The following is a 21376-nucleotide window of genomic DNA, read 5'->3' on the forward strand; positions in this document are numbered from 1 at the left end:
TATGATCTCCAAACCTTAATGGTGGCAATTCTCGTAGTATCACAATTGACATTGATGGCCAATGATGGAATGTTAAAGCAGTTAAAGACTCAACTTCCCCAGGGAGGTCTTTGTCTTCTCCTTTCCCCTCTCTAGGTTGGGGACCTACTGTTGGGACCTGGTGGAGCATTAATATAAAAATCTATCTTATCAATTCCGTTATAATGGAAGTGTAATTGGAGATTATTTTCTTTTCTTAAACTCTCTCGAAGGCATTAAATTCCCTAGCTCCTCTACAAATGTTAATTGGGGAGATGAACCTCAAATCCCCCAAAAAAAAAATCAATCCCTTAGTCCGAGCATCAGATGCTCCAACCAAGGGACTGGGGCGGAGGGGATTGATTTAAAAAAAAAAAACAAAAAAATCGACATTGATAAAGGAAGAGAGGTTATAAAGGAAAAGGAATACATGACATACATGTATATTACATTTATGGGAGTTCGTTCAACTCTTTGTAACACAGAAGGCAACATTTATGGGAGTTCGCAACATTTATGGGAGTTCGTTCAACTCTTTGTAACACAGAAAGCAACAACAACAACAAAAAATGTCCACAGCAAAGTAGAGGAACTAGCAGATTGGTAGAGGAGCTCCATTCCATTCCTTGAGACAATTGAGTAGAGGGTCAATGATCTTCCCTTGGCACATAGCTGTGAACACCTTATCGAAATCCTCTCCAGGTGACTTCACCTTCTCTCCCGTGAGCAGAGCAGTTTCCAATTCCTCCCTAACAAACTTGTATAGAGGATACGATCTACACTCCTCAATCTGGTTTTTGATCGCTGCGTTCCCGCTCTCCACCGCGCTCCTCGTCGCCTCCACTTCTTTTGGTAAAACCGCCTTCAATTCCTCCTCGAAAGCACTGATTTTCTGGAAAATGGAACTGCTAGGGTTCTTCTCTTCCTCACCGTTTTTCAAAGCGTGCTCGACGAGGACCTGTCTCAGCTTCTGCATTAATGGATAGGTGGCGCTGCAAGGATCGTCAATGTAATCAAACAATTGCTCCCGATCCACCACCAAAAGTAGATCTTTCTCACAGAACCTCGATGGGTGGAGCTCACCATTCACTCCCATGATCAGAACCTTCTTTGCTACTTGACTCACTGTGTTCTTCACTGTGTGCTTCAAATTATCCTCCAAATGTCTCAAATCGACGGCTTGGCAGAGCGCCACCAAGAATGTCGAACACATGAGCTTCAAGATCTCCATTGCTTCTACCGTTTTTCGAGAAGAGATGAGACCCAAGGAATTAACATCTTGATTGTGCTGCTCTGCGCTCTGGACATGATTGGTGACTGGGTTTGCCAAGAATTGAAGCTCTGAGCAGTAAGAAGCCATGGCAATCTCTGCACCTTTGAAGCCATAATCCAAACTAGGGTTTCGGCCACCGGAGAGATTCGAAGGAAGACCATTATTGTAGAAATTGTTAACCAATTCGGAAAATTGAGCGAAGAGGAGTTTTCCGATGGATCCGATAGCTAAGCGGGTATTATCCATGGACACTCCAATCGGGGTTCCTTGGAAATTGCCACCATGGAGGGCCTTGTTGCGTGACACGTCAATCAAAGGGTTGTCGTTAACTGAGTTGATCTCACGTTCGATTGATTTCGTGGAGGATCTTATCACTTCGACCAGTGGGCCCAACCATTGTGGAGATGTACGGAGAGCATAGCGATCTTGCTTGGGTTTCTGCAAGGGGTCCATCTCGTGTAGCTTTTTTGCTGCTCTAACATAAGAGCTACCGTCCAATATGTATTCCATGATGGCGGCTGCTTCAATTTGACCTGGGTGATGTTTCAATTTGTGGGTCAGATGGTCTGTAAATTCCAGTTTACCCTGCATCACCTCAGCAAAGATAGCTGATATAACTTCAGCAAGGACGGCCAGGATGTTAACTTCAAAGACGACCACTGATGCTAGTCCTGATCCAACGGCTGTACCGTTCACGAGAGCCAAACCCTCCTTAGGTTCCAATTCATAGAATCCGTGGTCAATCCCAGCTGCACTAAAGGCATCGGCAGCATTAAGCCATTGTCCATCTGGGCCCCTTGCTTTGGAGTTAGGCCTGCCTGTTAAGAGCCCTGCAATGTAAGATAAAGGGACGAGATCTCCTGAGGCAGTGATGGTCCCACGCAGTGGCAAGCATGGAGTGACGTTGGTGTTTAAGAACTTGGCCATGGTTTCCAATATCTCAAACCGGATACCCGAGTAGCCTTGAAGGAGTGTGTTGATCCGAACCAGCAAGGCTGCCCTTGTGGCCGAGTTTGGTAATGTGTGGCTAGATTCTGTCTCGTTCCCAAAGACTCCAGCATTCAAGAACCTGAGATCATGTGACACAATAAATTGGTAAATGGTCGATGTACATTAACAATTTCCATCAACTCAAAATCCAAACCCGAAACCAGCTCAGCAGCTTTCACTATCGCTGACAGTATTTATCTAATTTGGTAGGCAAGGGCCCACCAAATGAGGTGGCATTTAAGGACTTATGATTTACTTTGTAAAGTATCTCACCAACCTCCCTCCTTGAAGGGGACCTGAGTTATGTTCTACATTATACATTAGACAGGAAATTTTATTTTTAAATTTCAATAAAAAAAAATCAAAGATGGACCCTCTTCTAATGAAAAAATAAACCTATAGCCTGACCCCAACTCAATGAAAAAAAAATAAAAAAAAAATAAAATAACCGCAAAATTATATTCTCAGCTTAGTTTTATCTCGATGATAAATTTATATTTAAATAGAAATTTTAAAAGCTTTTTAGAAAGAAAAAACAATCATGGCCATATATCATTTTGAGATACCTATCTAACCAACAGGGGGTTGGTCCAAGTGGTAAGCAGCTTTGTTCGCTTAAGAGGATTCGGGTATTGAATCCTTGTAGATGCAAAAAATCCTCGCTAAGAGACTCACCCACCACAGCCAAGTGTGCGATGCGGGTCGAACCACCGGTTTATAAACCGGGGTTGGCAAACCAAAAAAAAAAAAAAACCTACCAAACACTTAAACGGTGAAGGAAGATTAACATTTTTTTTAAAAAAAATTAACCTTGAAAGAGAAAGCATTAACAATAAATACCTAAAAAGTTAGAAAAACATCGTTTTTAAGTACAGCTTTTGAAGGCAAGCTAGGATTCTTAAGGATCACCTAACCCAGATCAGTTGCAGATTGGTTTCAAACCTTAATTAGAAGCTTGAAATATTTGGACAAACATAGTTGATTTTGGAATTAATTTACAGAAATAATTTTCAGACCTGATGAGTTCTTTCTGAAGGGCACCTCCTTGGTTAGTTCTCCTGTGTGAAGTGGCACCAAATCCAGTAGTAACACCATAGCTGTCTGTCCCTTTGTTCATGCTCTCCATAACCCAATCGCTGCTGGCTTTAACTCCAGCTCTCGCCGTCTCCGAAAGCTTCACCGTTACGCTGCCGTCACCGGTGGCTTCTCGGGTGGCGATTGCAGCCACCTGTGCTACGGTGAGTGTCTCACCACCAAGATTGATGAGAGGCTTCCGGTACTCAGCCACCATACGCTTCACCTCATCAAGGTGACTTCCTTTGAGACCTTCTGCTGCCATTCCCCAGTTTAAAGGGTCTTCAAGGCAGATTGAAAATTGCTCATTTCCAGTTTTCTTTGCAAATTCCATTTCCTCTCTTCTTCTTCTTCTTGAATGAAAGAATATAAACTTACAAACAAACACTCCTCACTCTACAGCTGAAGAAAAGAAGGAAATTCAAGAATTTTATTGGTGAATTTCCTGAGTTGGTTGAGCTGAGAGAAGTCCTTAAATAGAGGCTACGAGACGAGAGAGTTGGGTGAGGATGAAAATGCGTTAGTTGAAAATGTCTCAGAGCCGTATGATCTTCATGTTGTTGTAGGGTTTAGATGTTTCCACGTAGGATCGTATGTGAACACGTCAGATCCATAGGTCCCTGTACTGATGAGGATTTTCACTCGTTAGAACTCGGGTTGGTGAGACTATTTCAGAGATTTTCTCATTTGGTCATTAATTATAATCTTTCTAAATTAGGCATAATCATTTGTCATTATTTCGTGTTCTAATTAATTTGTTCCGGCATTTAAAAAGACCAACATACCCTCATAGTCTAGATTGAAGTTGGTATGTTTAGATGGTAATTTAATGATACTATACGATTTTACTCGATCATGTTATATGATCAAATCAATTTTGGGTCAAATCAACAAATAAAAGTATAAGAGGACAAGTAGGGTTCGAAGCGGGACAAAGGAAAGGAAAATGAAATGATAGGGAAAAAACCAGGAAATCCAAACAGTGTGATAAGGCGTGAAAAACGATCAATTTATGCTCCTCTACATTTGACATTTCCCATGCATTTATTTCCCTGCGGTTTCCCATCTGTTCAATCTGATGGTCTTCCCAAATGGAATTTCCAGGGAATGTGATCGGATTTTCCAGGTAATTATGGAGAATGCCACGACGACCGTCTTCAGAAATCTCAACAACCCAAGTCAAGAAATTTCTTTACTTTTTGTTTTTAATATTTTTCTCAAATCACTATGCTTCAACAACCCTTGAAGGGACCATTACTGTATATTTTTTTCTCCTTGAGAAAACAACATAATTAGAGTTTATTATATATATGTGTAAAACTTAAAATAAACTCTTAGGTATTTGATGGGGGAATCCGGATCAACGACCCCGACGGGAGTACAAAGTGCTCACCGACGCTTTCTGACCACAAAAACCAATGGGGCCCACGGGGAAAAACACTTTTTGAAAAAAATAAAAAAAATAAAAAAAAATTTTCACTGGTAGGACCCACTGGTTTTTGTGGTCAGGAAGCCATGGGGGAGCACAGAGAGTGCTCCCCCAATGGGAAGTACAAAGTGCTCCCGACGATTCCTGACCACAAAAACTAGTGAGGCTCAAGGTGAAAAACACTTTTTGAAAAAAATAAAAAAAATAAAAAAACTTTTTCACCAGTGGGACCCACTGGTTTTTGTAGTCAGAAAGCCATGGGGGAGCAGCTCCCCCGACGTGGAGTACAAAGTGATCCCCGATGCTTTCTGACCACAAAAACCAGTGGGGCCCATGGTGAAAAACACTTTTTAGAAAAAAATAAAAAAATAAAAAAGCTTTTTCACCAGTAGGACCCACTGATTTTTGTAGTCAGGAAGCCACGGGGAGATGATCCGGATTCGTTGAGGGGTGTAGGGGTGTGTAAAAAGTTTCGAAGACAATGAAACGGCTTTTGTCAGGTCTTTTAACGTATTTTATATTATTGAGCTGCATTACACACATCTCAGAAAGAGAGATAATTCATAGCGACCAACCCAAAGGTGACATGCTTCACGCTGGGAGGAAAACGACTGCAGAGTTTGATCCAAATAATCTCTAGTGATCGAGCAAGAAAACAAAACAACAAATCCAAAAAAAAAAAAAAAACTGTCTTTCCTTTTTCAGCAATAAGAGATGAAAGTCAAAAAAAAAGGCAGAAATGAATGTGTGGAAGAAGAAAAAAAAATACTTAAAAGCCACTGGCATGCTGGCATGCTGGCATGGAAGCTTTCACTTCAAAACAGTGACAAACATGAAACACCATGTAAGGTGTTGAAGAGCCGCATCGAGTGTAATTCAAGGCCTGGGCAAAGTAAAGGGAGAAACTGTAAGAAAAGGAAGAAATTAAGCTTAGGCCACCAACCATGTACCAAGAGGCGGCCATTAACAAATAAATCAATTGATTAAAGAATAGTAATGAAAGACAGGTGCAAGACAAAGACATTAAGCAAGAGAGTCACTTTCAAGTTTCAACACCAGAGTTTTTTTTGAAGGTGGTGGGGGTTGTTTGGTGTGGAACCCATTTCACCTACCCACTTTGAGAAACAAAGACCAACCATCCAGTTCTTCCCGTGCAATAACTAAACATAAAACCTATCTCTCTTACTCTATCTCTTTGGATGAAGTGTTTGGTTGGATATCTTTCTTTTCCATTTTTTTTCTTTTCCTTTTGATTTCCTCTCTCTGATACTGTTTATTTCTACACCTAACTTGAGGTTCTCCAATGGATTAAGAAACTTAGTAGATGGGAGTATTGTGATCATCAACTTATCCTATATCTAAATAGAAGAATGGATATCAACATGTTGAAGTAATTCCATGCAATGCTTCTCTGGATTTATTAATTAGTTTTAGGTTTTTATTCTGACGTATCTGATGTTGGTGAGTAGTGATGAACAATGAATGGGAGGTCACCTTCCTGGATCCGAAGCCAAGCATTTGTCACCGAAATAGAAGGTGGGTTGTAGCTGTTAGGTCTTCAAGGAAAGCTGCCTTTGACATATATATAGAACATGAACAAGTGATTGGACAAGATTTGTTGCATCCAAATCTGACCCTCTAAGGTGAGCTTTGGTTGAACTTTGAGATCCATCCAGATGAATTGCAGTAATTTGATTTCAGTTGTTTTCAGTTACCTTTGACTGACTGTGGTAGATTCAGGGTTTATATGGAGTAACCTAAGGTAGAACGTCCATTAAATCTTCTATGATGGTCTTCTTTTTTTCTGATACAAAGGCGCTTTTATATATAGGAAAATTGGGGATGGGGATACTAGATTTGATCTTTTCTATGATGGTCTTGATCTTCTCCTTACTTAACATGTCGGCATGATATTCAGTTACCATATCTGTATGGTAAATTCCTAGGTTAATGCATCATTCACGCTGATATGTTGCCGAGTGTTTCATTTGAGGTAGATATAGTGCTAGATTAGTGGTCTCTTCTAATTACGGCTATGGGTACACTCGTGCTGTCGTTCTTCTCTAGCATTGTTCTTCCATTATTCCGAGGTCATAGGGTCAAACCCCCAGTCCACATTAGTTTTCCTAGTCAAAAGGCTAGGAACTAATATAACTTATTTTAGATTTTTATTAAACATCATCTTGCACAAATTTCTTCAATCCCAAACCGATGGCCATGTCGTTCTTCTCTAGCATTGTTCTTCCATTATTCCGAGGTTATAGGGTTTATAAAGGATAAGCATTTTGAATTCAAATTCAAATTCAAATCCACCGTAATGATCTTATCTCCAATCGATCAAGAAGAGTTTGACTTGCGGTTAATGTGTCAATAAGTTGTAGAGTTTGATTGTAAACAAGTTGTAATTTAAATTCAAATATTCATATTGTAGTTTAAATAATATTAATATGACTCTCCCACTCACGAATTTGAGTGTGGAAGAATTATCTCTCAATTGAGTTCTCTCTCAAATAAAATTCTAACTTGGTAAGTTTTTCAACCTCTGACCACTATCCACATGATCCTCAAGACCTTCTCTTCTCCCCACAATGAGCGTATCTGCTTCCTCGAGCTCCACCACTGCCGTGGCTTGTTTTATTATTTCACCTACAAATATCATTTTTCTCTTACCTGTAAAGCTTGATCGAAGCAATTATCTCCTATGGAAATCACAATTTTTCCCTTTACTTCATGCACATGACCTTTATGGCTATGTCGATGGAACCAATTCAACTAAACCTCCCAAGCAGCCTTCCTGCTCTCACTCCAATCCCACCATAGTTACAGCTATAGAACAAAATTCCGTTGAAACTTGCCAAATTTCTTATTTTGAAAATCTCGAAATGAAAAACTAGGGGACAAAAAAAAAATCTCAAGTTTCAATTGAAACACTCGAAATTTCGTTGAAACCTCAAAACCTGGTTCAACACAGCTGAACCAGCTTGGTTCATGAGAAAAAAAAATTCCCAAATTTCGTGAGAAACATAAGAAATTTCGTGAAAACTTGAGAAATTCCATAGAAACTTAAGAAATTTCATGGAAATCTGAAACTTTTTCCCGCAAGTTTTGTAGCTTTCCCAAATTTTCAATTTTTTTTTTGTTTCTTTCATGTTTTCCCAAATACCACAACAAATACCCTTTTCATTAGGACTTCCCTATCCAAATTGCGTATTCCCTCAGACTAGTTATCTCAGGCATGTTGATGATCAGACTTATAAAGTTACAGTTGTTGAGTACTTTGAAAACCATATGAATAAAATGTGATGGGATGTCTATGTTTGTTGGTTGGAGTTGAGGATGTTACAAGCATAGTACTACTCAGCTCACAAGATAGATCCACTCTTGGCACTAAGTTGTACTTTCCTTTTTAAGTGTTAAGTTTTGGAGGACTCAATCGGTTAACACCGAAGCCTTTTGAATTGATTGTATTGCTACACCCTTCATTTCATATGCCTCCATTCAAAAGAGGTTTGGTGTCGAAAATATGATTTGCATTGAAAATTTGAAATTTGATTCAAGTTACATCTTAAAATTGCAACTATAATAACAGCTAAGGATAGAACTTTTTAGATGTCTCGCATTCCATGATCGGTCAAGCTCAGGATCAATTGTTAGATTCTTCAACTTATAGGCCCCCGAACCTATTGATTTCATGATCATGTATAGTCCTTCCCATGAAGGATCCAATTTCCTTTGATGACGAGGATCAGATGCTAGGATGTTTCTGAGAACTAAATCTCCCAAACGGTATTGTCTGTACTTCACTTGGGCATTATAATGTGATGCAAAATTCCTTTGGTAGTGCTGAGTTCGAGCAATGGCTCTCGTTCGGACTTCGTCAAGCAAATCTAAGCTATCAATCAAGCCTTGCTCATTAGCTTTTTCTTTGAACTCCCATTCTCTAAGGGTCCTTGCCATTACTTCTACTGGAGCCAAAGCTTTTGATCTGTAAGCCAATTTGAACGTAGTTTCTCATGTTGGTGTGCAAACCGTTGTTCTGTAAGCCAAGAGAACGTTCGAGAGTTCCTCAACCCACAAAGTTTTATTGAATTCTAATCTCTTCTTGACTCCATCCAACAGAGTTCGGTTTGTCACTTCCCTCCTTCTGGAGTGTTGTTAATAGTCCTCCCTCCAGAGTGCCATTTTCCTCTGTAAACCTCGTTTCTCCATTTAAGTTCTGATGCAAGGTGAGTCATCCAACTCTTGCCACTCACCAAATCCACCAAACCCCCTCCCCACCAGATTTTGCAGACATAAATGAGCCTCTTATCCTAGAGGATGATAAAGAAGAGAGGCTGGACTGACAAGAGGAACTAGTTCTTGCAAGGAAAATCCTTGCTGGTAGACCATATTGGAGACAAGCAGTCACGGAAGGGCTTGTAAAGGCATGGCATCTTCTCCATGGATTTCATATTGATCAAGTTGCAGAACATTGCTATACGTTTCAGTTTAAACACAAGTTGGGCATTGAAAATGTGTTACAAGGAGAACCATGGACTGTAGCAAGTAATCTTATTATATTGGAGCGGTGGTCAAGTGAAGCTCTGTGCAGCTTTCTCCCGACGAACCTTTGGATTCACATTCATAAAGTGCCGATTGAGCTGTTCAAGTTGGAATTGGCTGGAAGTTAGCTCAAAAACTGGGTACACCAAGTAAAGTTCTGCAGATTCAAGGTGATGGCGGCACTCTATGGAAGCATTTTTTAAATGTCGTATTAACATGGATGTGCATCGTCCATTAAAAGAGAATATCCGGATTCAGAGAAGGAATGGTACGTCATAATTTTTTTTTGTTCAATATGAGCGATTACCTGTGTTCTGTACTCTGTGTGGTATCCTGGGTCATGATGAAATGTACTGTGAAACCTTCCATAATTCTCAGATCTCTCACACAAGAACCCACCATTGCAATGTTCATCAATGTCCAGAAGCCCCCCAACCATCAATTGGCGGTAATGTGAGAGCTAGTATACCCCCGATGAGATTGATACTCCAAGCTCCTATTGTTGATGGTAGAACTCCGGTGAGTTCCTCTTCCAATGGTCAAAGACCAATGAACAGTGAGTTTAATAACCCCAAGACAAACTTCCATCTAACACTAGCAAATACAAAGCTGCCACCACCTCTCTCTCACATAAATGCTACTACACGGTCCCAATACACATGGCCCAAAGTCTTGCAACTTGCTCCTCCTTCCTCAAGTCAGCACCTAAACACCACCCAGTCAACTCAGCCTCCCCATTGTCCCCTATCCATCACTTTTATCACATCATGACAACTAGGGGCGGACCCACAAAGGGGCCGATGGATTTTTTTTACTTTTTTTTATAATTCCATAAGCTTTTCACTTTTTCAATTATTTTTTTTTATTTTTTCAGTTTTTTTCTCTTCTCACATGTGAAATGTCACTATTTGCCCCCTTCAATATTGAAAACAATTTTTAAAGGTAAAATAATGGGTATAATTGTCATCTCTAGTTAAAAACTAACTCTTCATTCCCTATTTATTCTCCCCTTTCTTTTCTCTCACACCTTTTCTTTTTACTTATTAGAAATTCAAAATGTCATTTTGAATTAGAAACTAATTCCTCAATCACTATTCATCCTCTCATGTCTCTCATCTCTCCCCTCTCCTCTTTTCTTCCTATTTATTCTTCTTCCCTTCCTATAAGCGTTAGTTAAGGAAAATTTGGGGAAAAATTTTCTCCACAATTAGATACTCTTTCTTTTTCTCAATTTATTTCTTGTTTATATTTTTTTTTCATTTTTTTTCTTTGTTATTCTTTATTTGATTTTATATTCTTTGTTTCTTTATTTCTTCTGCAATTTTTTATATTTGATTTTATATTATAAATAAAATGTTTACAGTTAGTAAAGTAACTAACTACCATTGGTTTGCATCTCTTACCTAAAAAAAATTGGTCTACATATGACTTTTTAGGGTTGGAAGTCATGTGTATTTTTTTTGTACTGATGCTTTAATTTACATATATCTTGTTGAAAAAAAATATCATTATCAATAATTTACCCATTTTTGTCAAATATATGTGGGCATATTCCTTAATATAATAAAATAATTCATAGGTGGGACCCCCAATGGGTCTTATAAGGGCCCACACAATATGTGCGGCGAAAAAGCATTTGTGCTTCCCCAATCTAGACATCCATTCTTCGGCCACCCCAATATTCAATCCTGAGTCCGCCCCTAATGACAACAACCCCTATTCCACCCACTCATGGCATGACTCTTGGCACACATCAACTTACGGATGTGTTGCAAGCTCAGCTCAACCAAAATCCAAATGTGGTAATCCAGCTCACTACCCTTCTGCCAATGCTCTCTAAAGTAAATATCCAACAAGCTTCCTCCCAATACAATATGAGCCCACCCATTTGCCATAGCCCACAGTCCAACAATTTAAGTTTGGAACCTCCCTTACTTATTGAAACATATGGCAGCCCAACCCAAATGGACCCAAATCCTTGTTTGACCCAATGCTTGCAAGCCCAAAATCAACTAAACCCAAAAGAGCTTAATTTAACCCATGAACTGAATACTTTAATCCCTCCACCTGAGTCAGCCTTTCTTCAACCTCAGAACAATAAAAAGCAACCATCGAATATTAGAGCAACCTCTTAAACCTTCCAAAACCCACTCCTAACCAACCTTTGAGGAAAATTTTTGGATGTAAGAGAGAAAAATCTTCAATAGAAGAGGAGGACACTACAGCTATGGATCATGATCTGGTAAATGCATAAGAACATTTTTTAATGAAGAACCCTTTGGTGGTTGGGGGAAAAACCCTAAGAGGCCCCATGAAACTCATTTCATGGAACTGTCAAGGCATAGGGAGCAACTTTGATAGTTCTGGCCCTCACTAGTCTCTCAAGAAGAATCAAACCTAATTTTATATTTCTAATGGAAACCCATTTCTCTGAAAAGAAAATAATGGTGCTAGAGCGTAAATTGAAGATGGACAACTCTTTCTCCGTTCCCTCTGTGAATGTTGCAGGTGGTCTCTTGGTGCTGTGGAATGATGAAGTTCATGTGCAAATTCTCTATGCAGATCAAAGGATTATTGACACCAGAGTTTACCCAAAAACTGAAGCGAATTTCTATCTTACTTTGGTTCATGGAGAGCCTGTAAGGGAGAAGAGCTACTTGGTTTGGGAAAAGTTGAAAGATCTAAGGAGAGACAGAGATGAAGCTTGGGCTTGCACAAGTGATCTTAATTCTTTTTTGCAATGTACAGAGAAACAAGGTGGACTTAGAAATAATGCTAAGGACATGGGAATGTTTAGAGGTTTCCTTGATGCATGTCACTTATTTGATATAAAGTCTAAAGGAGCTGTCTTTACTTGGTCTAATAAAAGAAAAAGATATGGAAACATAAAAATTAAATTAGACAGATAGGTGGCCAATGAAGCTTAGGAAAGACAGTTTGCAAATGTTGAAGTGATAGTTCAAAGCACCATTGGTTCATACCATCTTTCCATTAGTCTAGACACTGTTGGTCAAATGCCTAAAGGTTAAGAGACCTTTCCATTTGAAGCAATGTGGTTCATGCATGATTAAATGCAAAAATATTGCAAAACAAGCCTGAAAAATTCCCACCCACGGCAAGGCTTTTGAAGTAATTCAACAAAAAAATAGAAGTTGTTAGCAGGTGTTTACTCACTGGAATAAGAAGGTATCTGGTAAAATTCAAAAGAAAATTGAAGAGTTACTAGCCGAATTGGAAGTGCTTCAAGATGCCCCACCTTCAGAGGCAAACCAGAGTAGAGAGGATGAAGTTCAGGCTCAATTGCAATTAGCATTTCAAAGAGAAGAAATACATTAGATGCAAAAAGCTAAGCTTCGAGATCGAAATACCAAATTCTTTCATACTTGGGCTATTCAGAGAAGAAAACATAACAAAATCCTTGCTCTTAAAAATGAAGATGGTGATTGGAAACTGAAAAGGGGATTAAGGAACTTATTCAAAATCAAAACAACAACATTTTTTCATCTCAATAGGTAGATGAGGAAGCTCTTAAGTTGGCTTTGTTGGCTTTGCCAAGGCTTGTGACTACAGAGATGAACGATTATCTTGATGCCACTCCTACGAAGAAGGAAATCAAAGAAGTTATTTGGGATATGGCTCCTTTAAAATCTCCAGAGCCGGATGGACTTCCTCCTGCTTTCTATAAAAAAATTTGGGATTTGGTAAGTCCAGATGTCATTAAATTTGTTCTTGAATTCTTTAGCTCTGGTTGCATGTCCTTTGCTTCAAATGTTACTTATATCTATTTAATCCCTAAGGTAGATCAGCCTAAGATAGTGGATCAATTTAAACTCATAAGCCTTTGTAATGTCACTTCTAAAGTCATTAGCAAGATCCTGGTTACAAGGCTTAATGTGCATCTTGATACCATTATATCACCACCTCAATCGGCTTTCATTCCCCCAAAGACTTATATCTGACAATGTTTTGATGGCACATACGGCATTTCATTATATAAGGAAGAAGAAAAAAGGGGGAAAATTTTGATGGCCATGGCCATTAAACTTGATATGAAGAAAGCATACGACATGATGGAGTGAAAATTCACTGAAGAGGTCATTACTACTTTGGGCTTTTCTAGGAAATGGATAGATATGGTAATGTCTTGCATTACATCTGTTACATAAAGCATCCTTGTTAATGGCATTCCCCAACCCAACATCACTCCAAGTAGGGGTATCAGACAAGGAGATCCCCTCTTCCTTGCAATCTTTGTCCTATGTGCTCAAGCAATGAGTGGTATTATAATGGAAGCAGAGAAGAATGGGTTCATCCATGGTATCAAGGTCAGAAATAGAAGCTCCCCCCTTTCTCATTTGCTATTTGCAGATGATAGTATCTTATTTGCTGAAGTGGGACTTAAGAAAGTGCACAACCTGAAAGCATATTTAGACTTTTATTGTCTAGCTAGTGGTCAAAGTATAAACTGTCACAAACCTCTTTGACTTTCAGCCCAAACACCCCTTCTAAGATGAAAAGGTGGTTCTCTAAAATCCTTAAGATTCCACATGAGGAGGGACCAAAAAAATATCTGGGGTTACCAGTGGAGTTTGGGATGGTTAAGAACTTATTTAGAGAGGTGGAGGAAAAGACCCAGGCCAGAATTCAAGGTTGGAAGGGCAAGCTTCTCTCCGATGCTTGTAAAGAAATTATGGTGAAGTCAATTGCATTGAGCAGCCTTAATTATGCTGCATCACATTTCAAATTGTCTACTTCATACCACAAGAGATTAAAGTGTGCTAATACTCAATTTTATTGGGGGCAACAAAGAGCATGATAGGAGACTTTGTTGGGTTTCCTAGAGGAGAATGAGCAAATCAAAAGATAAAGATGGGTTGTGTTTTAGAGATCCTGAGCTTCAAAATAGAGCTTTTCTATGTTAAGCTTGCTTGGAAGTTATGATCTAAACCTCACTCTTATTGGACTGAATTTTATAAACAAATTTGCTACCCTCATTGTAGTTTTTTTGAAGCTAAAATTATCTCCAATCCCTCTTGGGCATGGAGAAGGATTCTTGAATGAAGAAATGTTCTAATGAATGGCTTATTGTGGAGAATTGGCATAGAGGACAAGATTAGGATTTGGGAGGACAATTGGTCACCAAAAAATCTTGGTTTCAAGCTTCTTCATCCTAACACTAGATCATATCAAGTTACTTGGGTGGTTGAATTGATTGATCAAACAAACCGGGTTTGGAAAGAAGACTTGATTAGAAGTTGTTTTCATGTTGAAGATTTTGAAGCCATTCTTAACATTAAGATTGTTCTTTCCTAGGGGAAGATAAGCTGGTTTGGGGATTGACTAATAATGGTTTGTTATCAATAAAATCAGCTTATCATTTGTTATGTGATTTGAAAGATAGCGAAATGTCCCAACTAAGAAGTGCAGATTTTCATCAAATACAAGTTCCTAAGGAGGTGTGGAAGTCTATGTGGAATTGTAAAGCCCCGCCAAAGCTTTAAACTTTCCTTTGGAGGGCTCTCTCGGGTGGTTTAGCTAGTGTTGTATCTTTAAGAAACAAGAATTTGATAAATGATGCTAGTTGCCCTAGATATGGAGAGAAAGAAGAAATTGTGGAAGACATTCTTCTTGGATTGTTCAATCATTAGAGCTATGTGGCATTCTTACCCTCTTGGTTTCCCTTTCTAATGTCTCTCTCTCTCTCTCTCAGGTTTCATTCAAGCTTGGAGAACAGTTGGAAAAGATAAACAACATATGCATAGAATTTCATGTCTTTCTTCCTTCATCTGTTGGGAACTTTGGCAAACTCGAAATAGGCTTCTATTTGAAGGGGCAACTTTTTCTCCTAATCATATAATTCAGCAAGCCTTAAAGGAAGCTAGAGATTATACAAACGTTGTTCGGTTTCTAGATGTGAAGAGTGAGTCTGCTGCCACTGTGACTACCTCAAACCAATCTTGGACACCCCCTCCTACAGGGGTTCTCAAATTGAACTCGGATGTTGCCCTCAAGAATAAGAATGGAGGTTTGGGTTTTGTCTTTAGAGATCATAGGGGAGCTCCTTCAGTTGCGGTCTCGATTCCTTCTCACTTCTCTTCACCTATCGAGGGTGAAGCCTTGGCAATTCGAGAGGGTCTTCTTGCTGTAGCTGCGGAGGGGTTTGATTATCTCATGGTAGAAAGTGATTGTTAGCAGTTGATCAATATTCTTAACTCTCAATTGCATACCTCTCTTCATTTTTTTTGTCTTATAGTCTTCACTTTGTTCTTAGGGAATGCAATTTAGTTGCTCATTCTCTAGCTGGAAATGCAGTTATCTTGACAGGGAGGACTAATTGACCAAATTCCACTACTTGGTTGTTGGATCTATGTAATTTCTAACACCTTATCTTGCCCCTGTTCTTTGAAATGAATGTTAGTTCACCAAAAAAAGAATTCAAATTAAACACTTGTTTATAGTGCACAAATGGAATCCACTGATTCTTTTGTATGATCTCATCCAAACCTAGATGGAGGCAATCTCGTAGTATCATAATCAACATTGATGAAGGAAGAGAGGTAATAAAGGAAAAAGACTTGCTGACATACATATATATTACATTTATGGGAGTTCACCTCATTGTAACACACAAGGCAACAAAAGCTAAGACCATTTACATAGCAGAGTAGAGGAACTAGCAGATTGGTAGAGGAGCTCCATTCCATTCCTTGAGACAATCGAGTAGAGGGTCAATGATCTTCCCTTGGCACATAGCTATGAACACCTTATCGAAATCCTCTCCAGGTGACTTCACCTTCTCTCCCGTAAGCAGAGCAGTTTCCAATTCCTCCCTAACAAACTTATACAGAGGATACGATCTGCACTCCTCAATTTGGTTTTTGATCGTTGCGTTCCCGCTCTCCACCGCGCTCCTCGTCGCCTCCACTTCTTTTTGTAAAGCTGCCTTCAATTCCTCCTCGAAAGCACTGATTTTCTGGAAAATGGAACTTCTAGGGTTCTTCTCTTCCTCGCCGTTTTTCAGAGCGTGGTCGACGAGGACCTGTCTTAGCTTCTGCATTAATGGGTAGGTGGCGCTGCAAGGATCGTCAATGTAAGCAAACAACTGCTCCCGATCCACCACCAAAAGCAGATCTTTCTCACAGAACCTCGATGGGTGGAGCTCACCATTCACTCCCATGGTCAGAACCTTCTTTGCTACTTCAATCACTGTGTTCTTCACCGTGTGCTTCAAATTCTCCTCCAAATGTCTCAAATCGACGGCTTGGCAGAGCGCCACCAAGAATGTCGAACACATGAGCTTCAAGATCTCCACTGCTTCTGCCGTCTTTTGAGAAGAGATGAGACCCAAGGAATTAACATCTTGGTTGTGCTGCTCTGTGCTCTGGACATGATTGGTGACCGGGTTTGCCAAGAATTGAAGCTCTGAGCAGTAAGAAGCCATGGCAATCTCTGCACCTTTGAAACCATAATCCAAACTAGGGTTTCGGCCACCGGAGAGATTCGAAGGAAGACCGTTATTGTAGAAATCGTTAACCAATTCGGAAAATTGAGCGAAGAGGAGTTTTCCGATGGATCCAATAGCTAAGCGGGTATTATCCATGGATACTCCAATTGGGGTTCCTTGGAAATTGCCACCGTGGAGGGCCTTGTTGCGTGACACGTCGATCAAAGGGTTGTCGTTAACCGAGTTGATCTCACGTTCGATTGATTTCGTGGAGGTTCTTATCACTTCGATCAGTGGGCCCAACCATTGTGGAGATGTACGGAGAGCGTAGCGATCTTGTTTGGGTTTCTGCAAGGGGTCCATCTCATGTAGCTTTTTTGCTGCTCTAACATAAGAGCTACCGTCCAATATGTATTCCATGATGGCGGCTGCTTCAATTTGACCTGGGTGATGTTTCAATTTGTGGGTCAAATGGTCTGTAAATTCCGGTTTTCCCTGCATCACCTCAGCAAAGATGGCTGATATAACTTCAGCAAGGACGGCCAGGATGTTAACTTCAAAGAGGACCACTGATGCTAATCCTGATCCAGCGGCTGTACTATTCACAAGTGCAAAACCCTCCTTAGGTTTCATCTCAAAGAATCCGCAGTCAATCCCAGCCGCACGAAAGGCATCGGCAGCATTAAGCCACTCTCCATCTGGGCCCCTTGCTTTGGAGTTAGGCCGACCTGTTAGGAACCCTGCGATGTAAGATAAAGGGACGAGATCTCCTGAGGCAGTGATGGTCCCACGCAGTGGCAAGCATGGAGTGATGTTGGTGTTTAAGAACTTGGCCATGGTTTCTAATATCTCGAACCGGATACCCGAGTAGCCTTGAAGGAGTGTGTTGATCCGAACTAGCATGACTGCCCTTGTAGCCGAGTTTGGTAGTGTGTGGCTAGATTCTGTCTCGTTCCCAAAGATTCCAACATTCAAGACCCTGAGATCATGTTACACAATAAATTGGTAAATGGTCAATGTACATAACAATTTCATCAACTCAAAATCCAAACCCGAACCCGGCTCAGCAGCTTTAACTATCACTGACAATATTTATCTAATTTGGTGGGAAAGGGCCCACCAAATGAGGTGGCATTTAAGGACTTATGATTTATCATTTACTTTGTAAATAGTCTCACCAACCTCCTTCCTTCAAGATCTGTGACTGTGAGGAAAGAGACTTGAGTTCTTTACTTGTTAAGGTTAAAGTTTGGGTTATCTTCATATTTTTACACCACACATTATGGGAGAGATTCATTTCTAAATTTCAATAAGAAAAATCAAAGATAGATCATCTCATAATATGTGGTGAAGTATGAAAAGAACAAAAACATATATCTTCACCCGATTCAATGAAAGAAAAGAGAAATTTAAAATAATAATATATATACGCAAAATTATCTTCTCAGCTTAGTTCCAATGGTCTTTATTTTATTTTAACTAAATTTTAAATTAATTTTCTAAATCTACTCGATTCTTAAAATCTCTCTATTAGCCGCGTCTCTAGAATTTTACCAGAATTTCTACAGTTAACGCTGGGAGATATGCAAGTAATTAAATTTCGGTTTTGGGTTTTATCTCGATGATAAATTCATATTCAATACAAATTTAAAAGCATTTTTGAAAAAAATCATGGCCATATACAATCTAAGTAATACCTACCAAACAGTTAAACGGGGTAGGAAGATTAAAAATGAACCTCTTTTTTTTTCTTAACCTTAATTAGAAGCTTGACATGTTTGGACAAACATAATTGATTTTGGAATTAATTTACAGAAATAATTTTCAGACCTGATGAGTTCTTTCTGAAGGGCACCTCCTTGGTTAGTTCTCCTGTGTGAAGTGGCACCAAACCCAGTAGTAACACCATAGACGTGTGTCCCTTTGTTCATGCTCTCCATAACCCAATCGCTACTGGCTTTAACTCCAGCTCTCGCCGCCTCCGAAAGCTCCACCGTTACTCTGCCGCCACCGGTGGCTTCTCGGGTGGCGATTGCAGCCACCTGTGCTACAGTGAGTGTCTCACCATCAAGATTGATGAGAGGCTTCCGGTACTCAGTCACCATACGCTTCACCTCATCAAGGTGGCTTCCTTTGAGACCTTCTGCTGCCACTCCCCAGTTTAAAGGGTCTTCAAGGCAGATTGAAACATGCCCAGTTCCAGTTTTCCTTGCAAATTCCATTCTTCTTCTTCTTCTTCTTCTTCTTCTTCTTGAATGAAAGAGTATAAACTTACAAACAAACACTCCTCACTCTCTTCTTCTTCTTCTTCTTCTTGAATGAAAGAGTATAAACTTACAAACAAACACTCCTCACTCTACAGCTACTACGTGAAACAGAAGCAGAATTAAGCAGAAAAGATAATCAAAACCAGAGAAGAAAAGAAGGAAATTCAAGAATTTTATTAGTGAATTTCCTGAGTTGGTTGAGCTGAGAGAAGTCCTTTAAATAGAGGTTACTAGACGAGAGAGTTGGGTGAGGATGAAAATGGGTTAGTTGAAAATGTCTCAGGAAGAAATTAAGCTTAGCCCGCCAACCATGTACTAAGAGGCCATAAACGAATAAATCAATTCATTAAAGAATAGGTGCAAGACAAAGATAGTAAGCAAGAGAGTCACTTTCAAGTTTCAACACCAGAGTTTCTTTTGAAGGTGGTGGGGGGTTGTTTAGTGTGGAACCCATTTCACTTACCCACTTTGAGAAACAATCTGTCTCTTTCACTCTTGTTTGGTTGGATATCTTTCTTTTCCATTTTTTTATCTTTTCCTTGTGATTTCCTCCCTCTGATACTTTTTATTTCTACACCTAACTTAGGTTCTCCAATGGATTAAAAAATTTAGTAGATGGGAGTATTGTGACATTACCTTATCCTGTATCTAAATAGAAAAATGGATATTAACATATTGAAGTAAATCCATTGACATAAAATAAAGAAATATATGAGACAGAAAAAGAAAAAAAAAATAGAACGAGATCAATCAAACTTTCCATTGAGTTAAGTGCATTACATATTTATAGTAGAAGTAGTACCTTCTCTGATAAAGAAATATCAAAGTTTACGAAGAAATAGAATATATGGTTCTTGAAAACAATAAAATGTTCTTGATATGGAAGGATAGATTGTCGTCCAAGATAGAAGGTGCATAGAATGGAAATATTGAATGCAAATATTGTGTATTGAGATAACTGTGATATTCAATTAAGATGGGAATGTATATCACCAAGATTGCATGTTGAAGTGATTGAGATCTTCAATTGAAAGTATTATCTATTTGGAGGTGAATCGGGTGATGAACATCCACAATCAATATTATTTATAACATTCTCCCTTGAATGTCAATCAATAGATAATGTAGATCATTAAAACATTACTAAGAAAAAACCATGTCAGAAAAATCTTAGTGAAAGAAAAAGAAAATACATATCTAAATAATAAATATCACTAGTTGTCTCATTAAAAACCTTACTAGGAAAACCCAATGGGACAAAACCTTAGTGAAGAGAAAAAGAGTGCAACATGTATTTTATTCTTCATGATGATAATATCAGTGAATATCTTTGAGTCTGCATATCTCAATATTATGTACCAATTTTTCAAAATTTGAAGTAAGCAATGCCTTAGTAAATAAATATGTCAAATTATCATTTGAGCGAATTTGTTGAATATCGATTTCACCATTTTATTGAAGATCATGAATGAAAAAGAATTTTGGTGAAATATGTTTTGTTTTATCTCCTTTGATGTATCATCCCTTCAATTGAGTTATACATGCAGTATTATCTTCATCTGATACTGTTGAAACCCCTTTTTTATAATGAAAGACCACATGTTTCCTAGATGTGTTGAGTCATTGATCTTAACCAAACACATTCTCAATTTGCTTCATAAATCGCTATTATCTCTGCATGATTTGAAGAAGTTGAAGCTATAGTTTGTTTTATTGGATGCTATGAAATAGCTATATTTCCATTTGTAAATAAATAACCTGTTTGAGATCTAGCTTTGTGTGGATTAGATAAATATCATGCATTTGCATAACGAGTAAGTTGATGTCCACATTCATTTAAATAAAATAATCTCATGTTAATAGTTCCTCAAAGGTACCGAAATATATGTTTAACACCATTTCATTGTCTTCGTGTTGGAAAAGAGCTAAATCTTGCTAATAAATTTGTAGAAAATTATATATCCGATCTTATACTATTAACAAAATACATTAATGCCCCAATTGCATTGAGATATGGTATTTCAAGACCAAGAAGTTCTTCGTTATTTTCATGGGGTCAAAATGAATTTTTCTTTATGTCGAGCAATCTCACTACTGTCATAGTACTCAATTGATGTATTTTATCCATGTAAAATCGCTTCAAAACTTTCTCTATATAAGTTAATTGATGAACAAATATTCTATTCACCAAATGATCAATTTGCAAGCCAAGACAATACTTTATCTCTCTAAGATCTTTCATTTCAAATTATTTCTTCAAATAGTCTACTACTTTTTAAGCTCTTCAGGGGTTCCAATAATATTTAAGTCAACAACATATACAATTATTATAACAAAAT

At 38.7% G+C, this 21376-nt stretch overlaps 2 protein-coding genes across 2 annotated transcripts; both read right to left on the reverse strand.

The window, feature by feature from the left end:
• Nucleotides 1–384: 384 nt before the first annotated feature.
• On the reverse strand, nucleotides 385–3796 carry LOC149023495 (phenylalanine ammonia-lyase 1-like). The gene is made up of 2 exons (XM_089144026.1): nucleotides 3298–3796; nucleotides 385–2360 (listed from the first exon to the last, which is right to left on the reverse strand). The coding sequence occupies exons 1-2, from the start codon at nucleotides 3687–3689 to the stop codon at nucleotides 611–613; spliced, it is 2142 nt and encodes a 713-aa protein (XP_089000152.1). The 5' UTR covers nucleotides 3690–3796; the 3' UTR covers nucleotides 385–610.
• An 11993-nt stretch (nucleotides 3797–15789) lies between these two features.
• On the reverse strand, nucleotides 15790–19238 carry LOC149023496 (phenylalanine ammonia-lyase-like). The gene is made up of 2 exons (XM_089144027.1): nucleotides 18601–19238; nucleotides 15790–17749 (listed from the first exon to the last, which is right to left on the reverse strand). Exons 1-2 carry the CDS (start codon nucleotides 18990–18992, stop codon nucleotides 16000–16002), a joined length of 2142 nt encoding a protein of 713 aa, XP_089000153.1. The 5' UTR covers nucleotides 18993–19238; the 3' UTR covers nucleotides 15790–15999.
• Between the last annotated feature and the right edge of the window lie 2138 nt (nucleotides 19239–21376).

This window comes from Hakea prostrata, chromosome 2 (assembly GCF_041222555.1).
Source record: "Hakea prostrata isolate BN-2017 chromosome 2, UWA_Hpros_2, whole genome shotgun sequence".
In the NCBI taxonomy this organism is placed as follows: Eukaryota; Viridiplantae; Streptophyta; class Magnoliopsida; order Proteales; family Proteaceae; genus Hakea; species Hakea prostrata.

Bases quoted from the DNA above. Each gene is read 5' to 3' on its own strand.
- LOC149023495 (XM_089144026.1), bottom strand. From the start codon at position 3,689: ATGGAATTTGCAAAGAAAACTGGAAATGAGCAATTTTCAATCTGCCTT. The intron at 2,361-3,297 runs GTCTGAAAATTA...ACATGATCTCAG, and splicing joins CTTCAGAAAGAACTCATCAG to GTTCTTGAATGCTGGAGTCT.
- LOC149023496 (XM_089144027.1), bottom strand. From the start codon at position 18,992: ATGGAATTTGCAAGGAAAACTGGAACTGGGCATGTTTCAATCTGCCTT. The intron at 17,750-18,600 runs GTCTGAAAATTA...ACATGATCTCAG, and splicing joins CTTCAGAAAGAACTCATCAG to GGTCTTGAATGTTGGAATCT.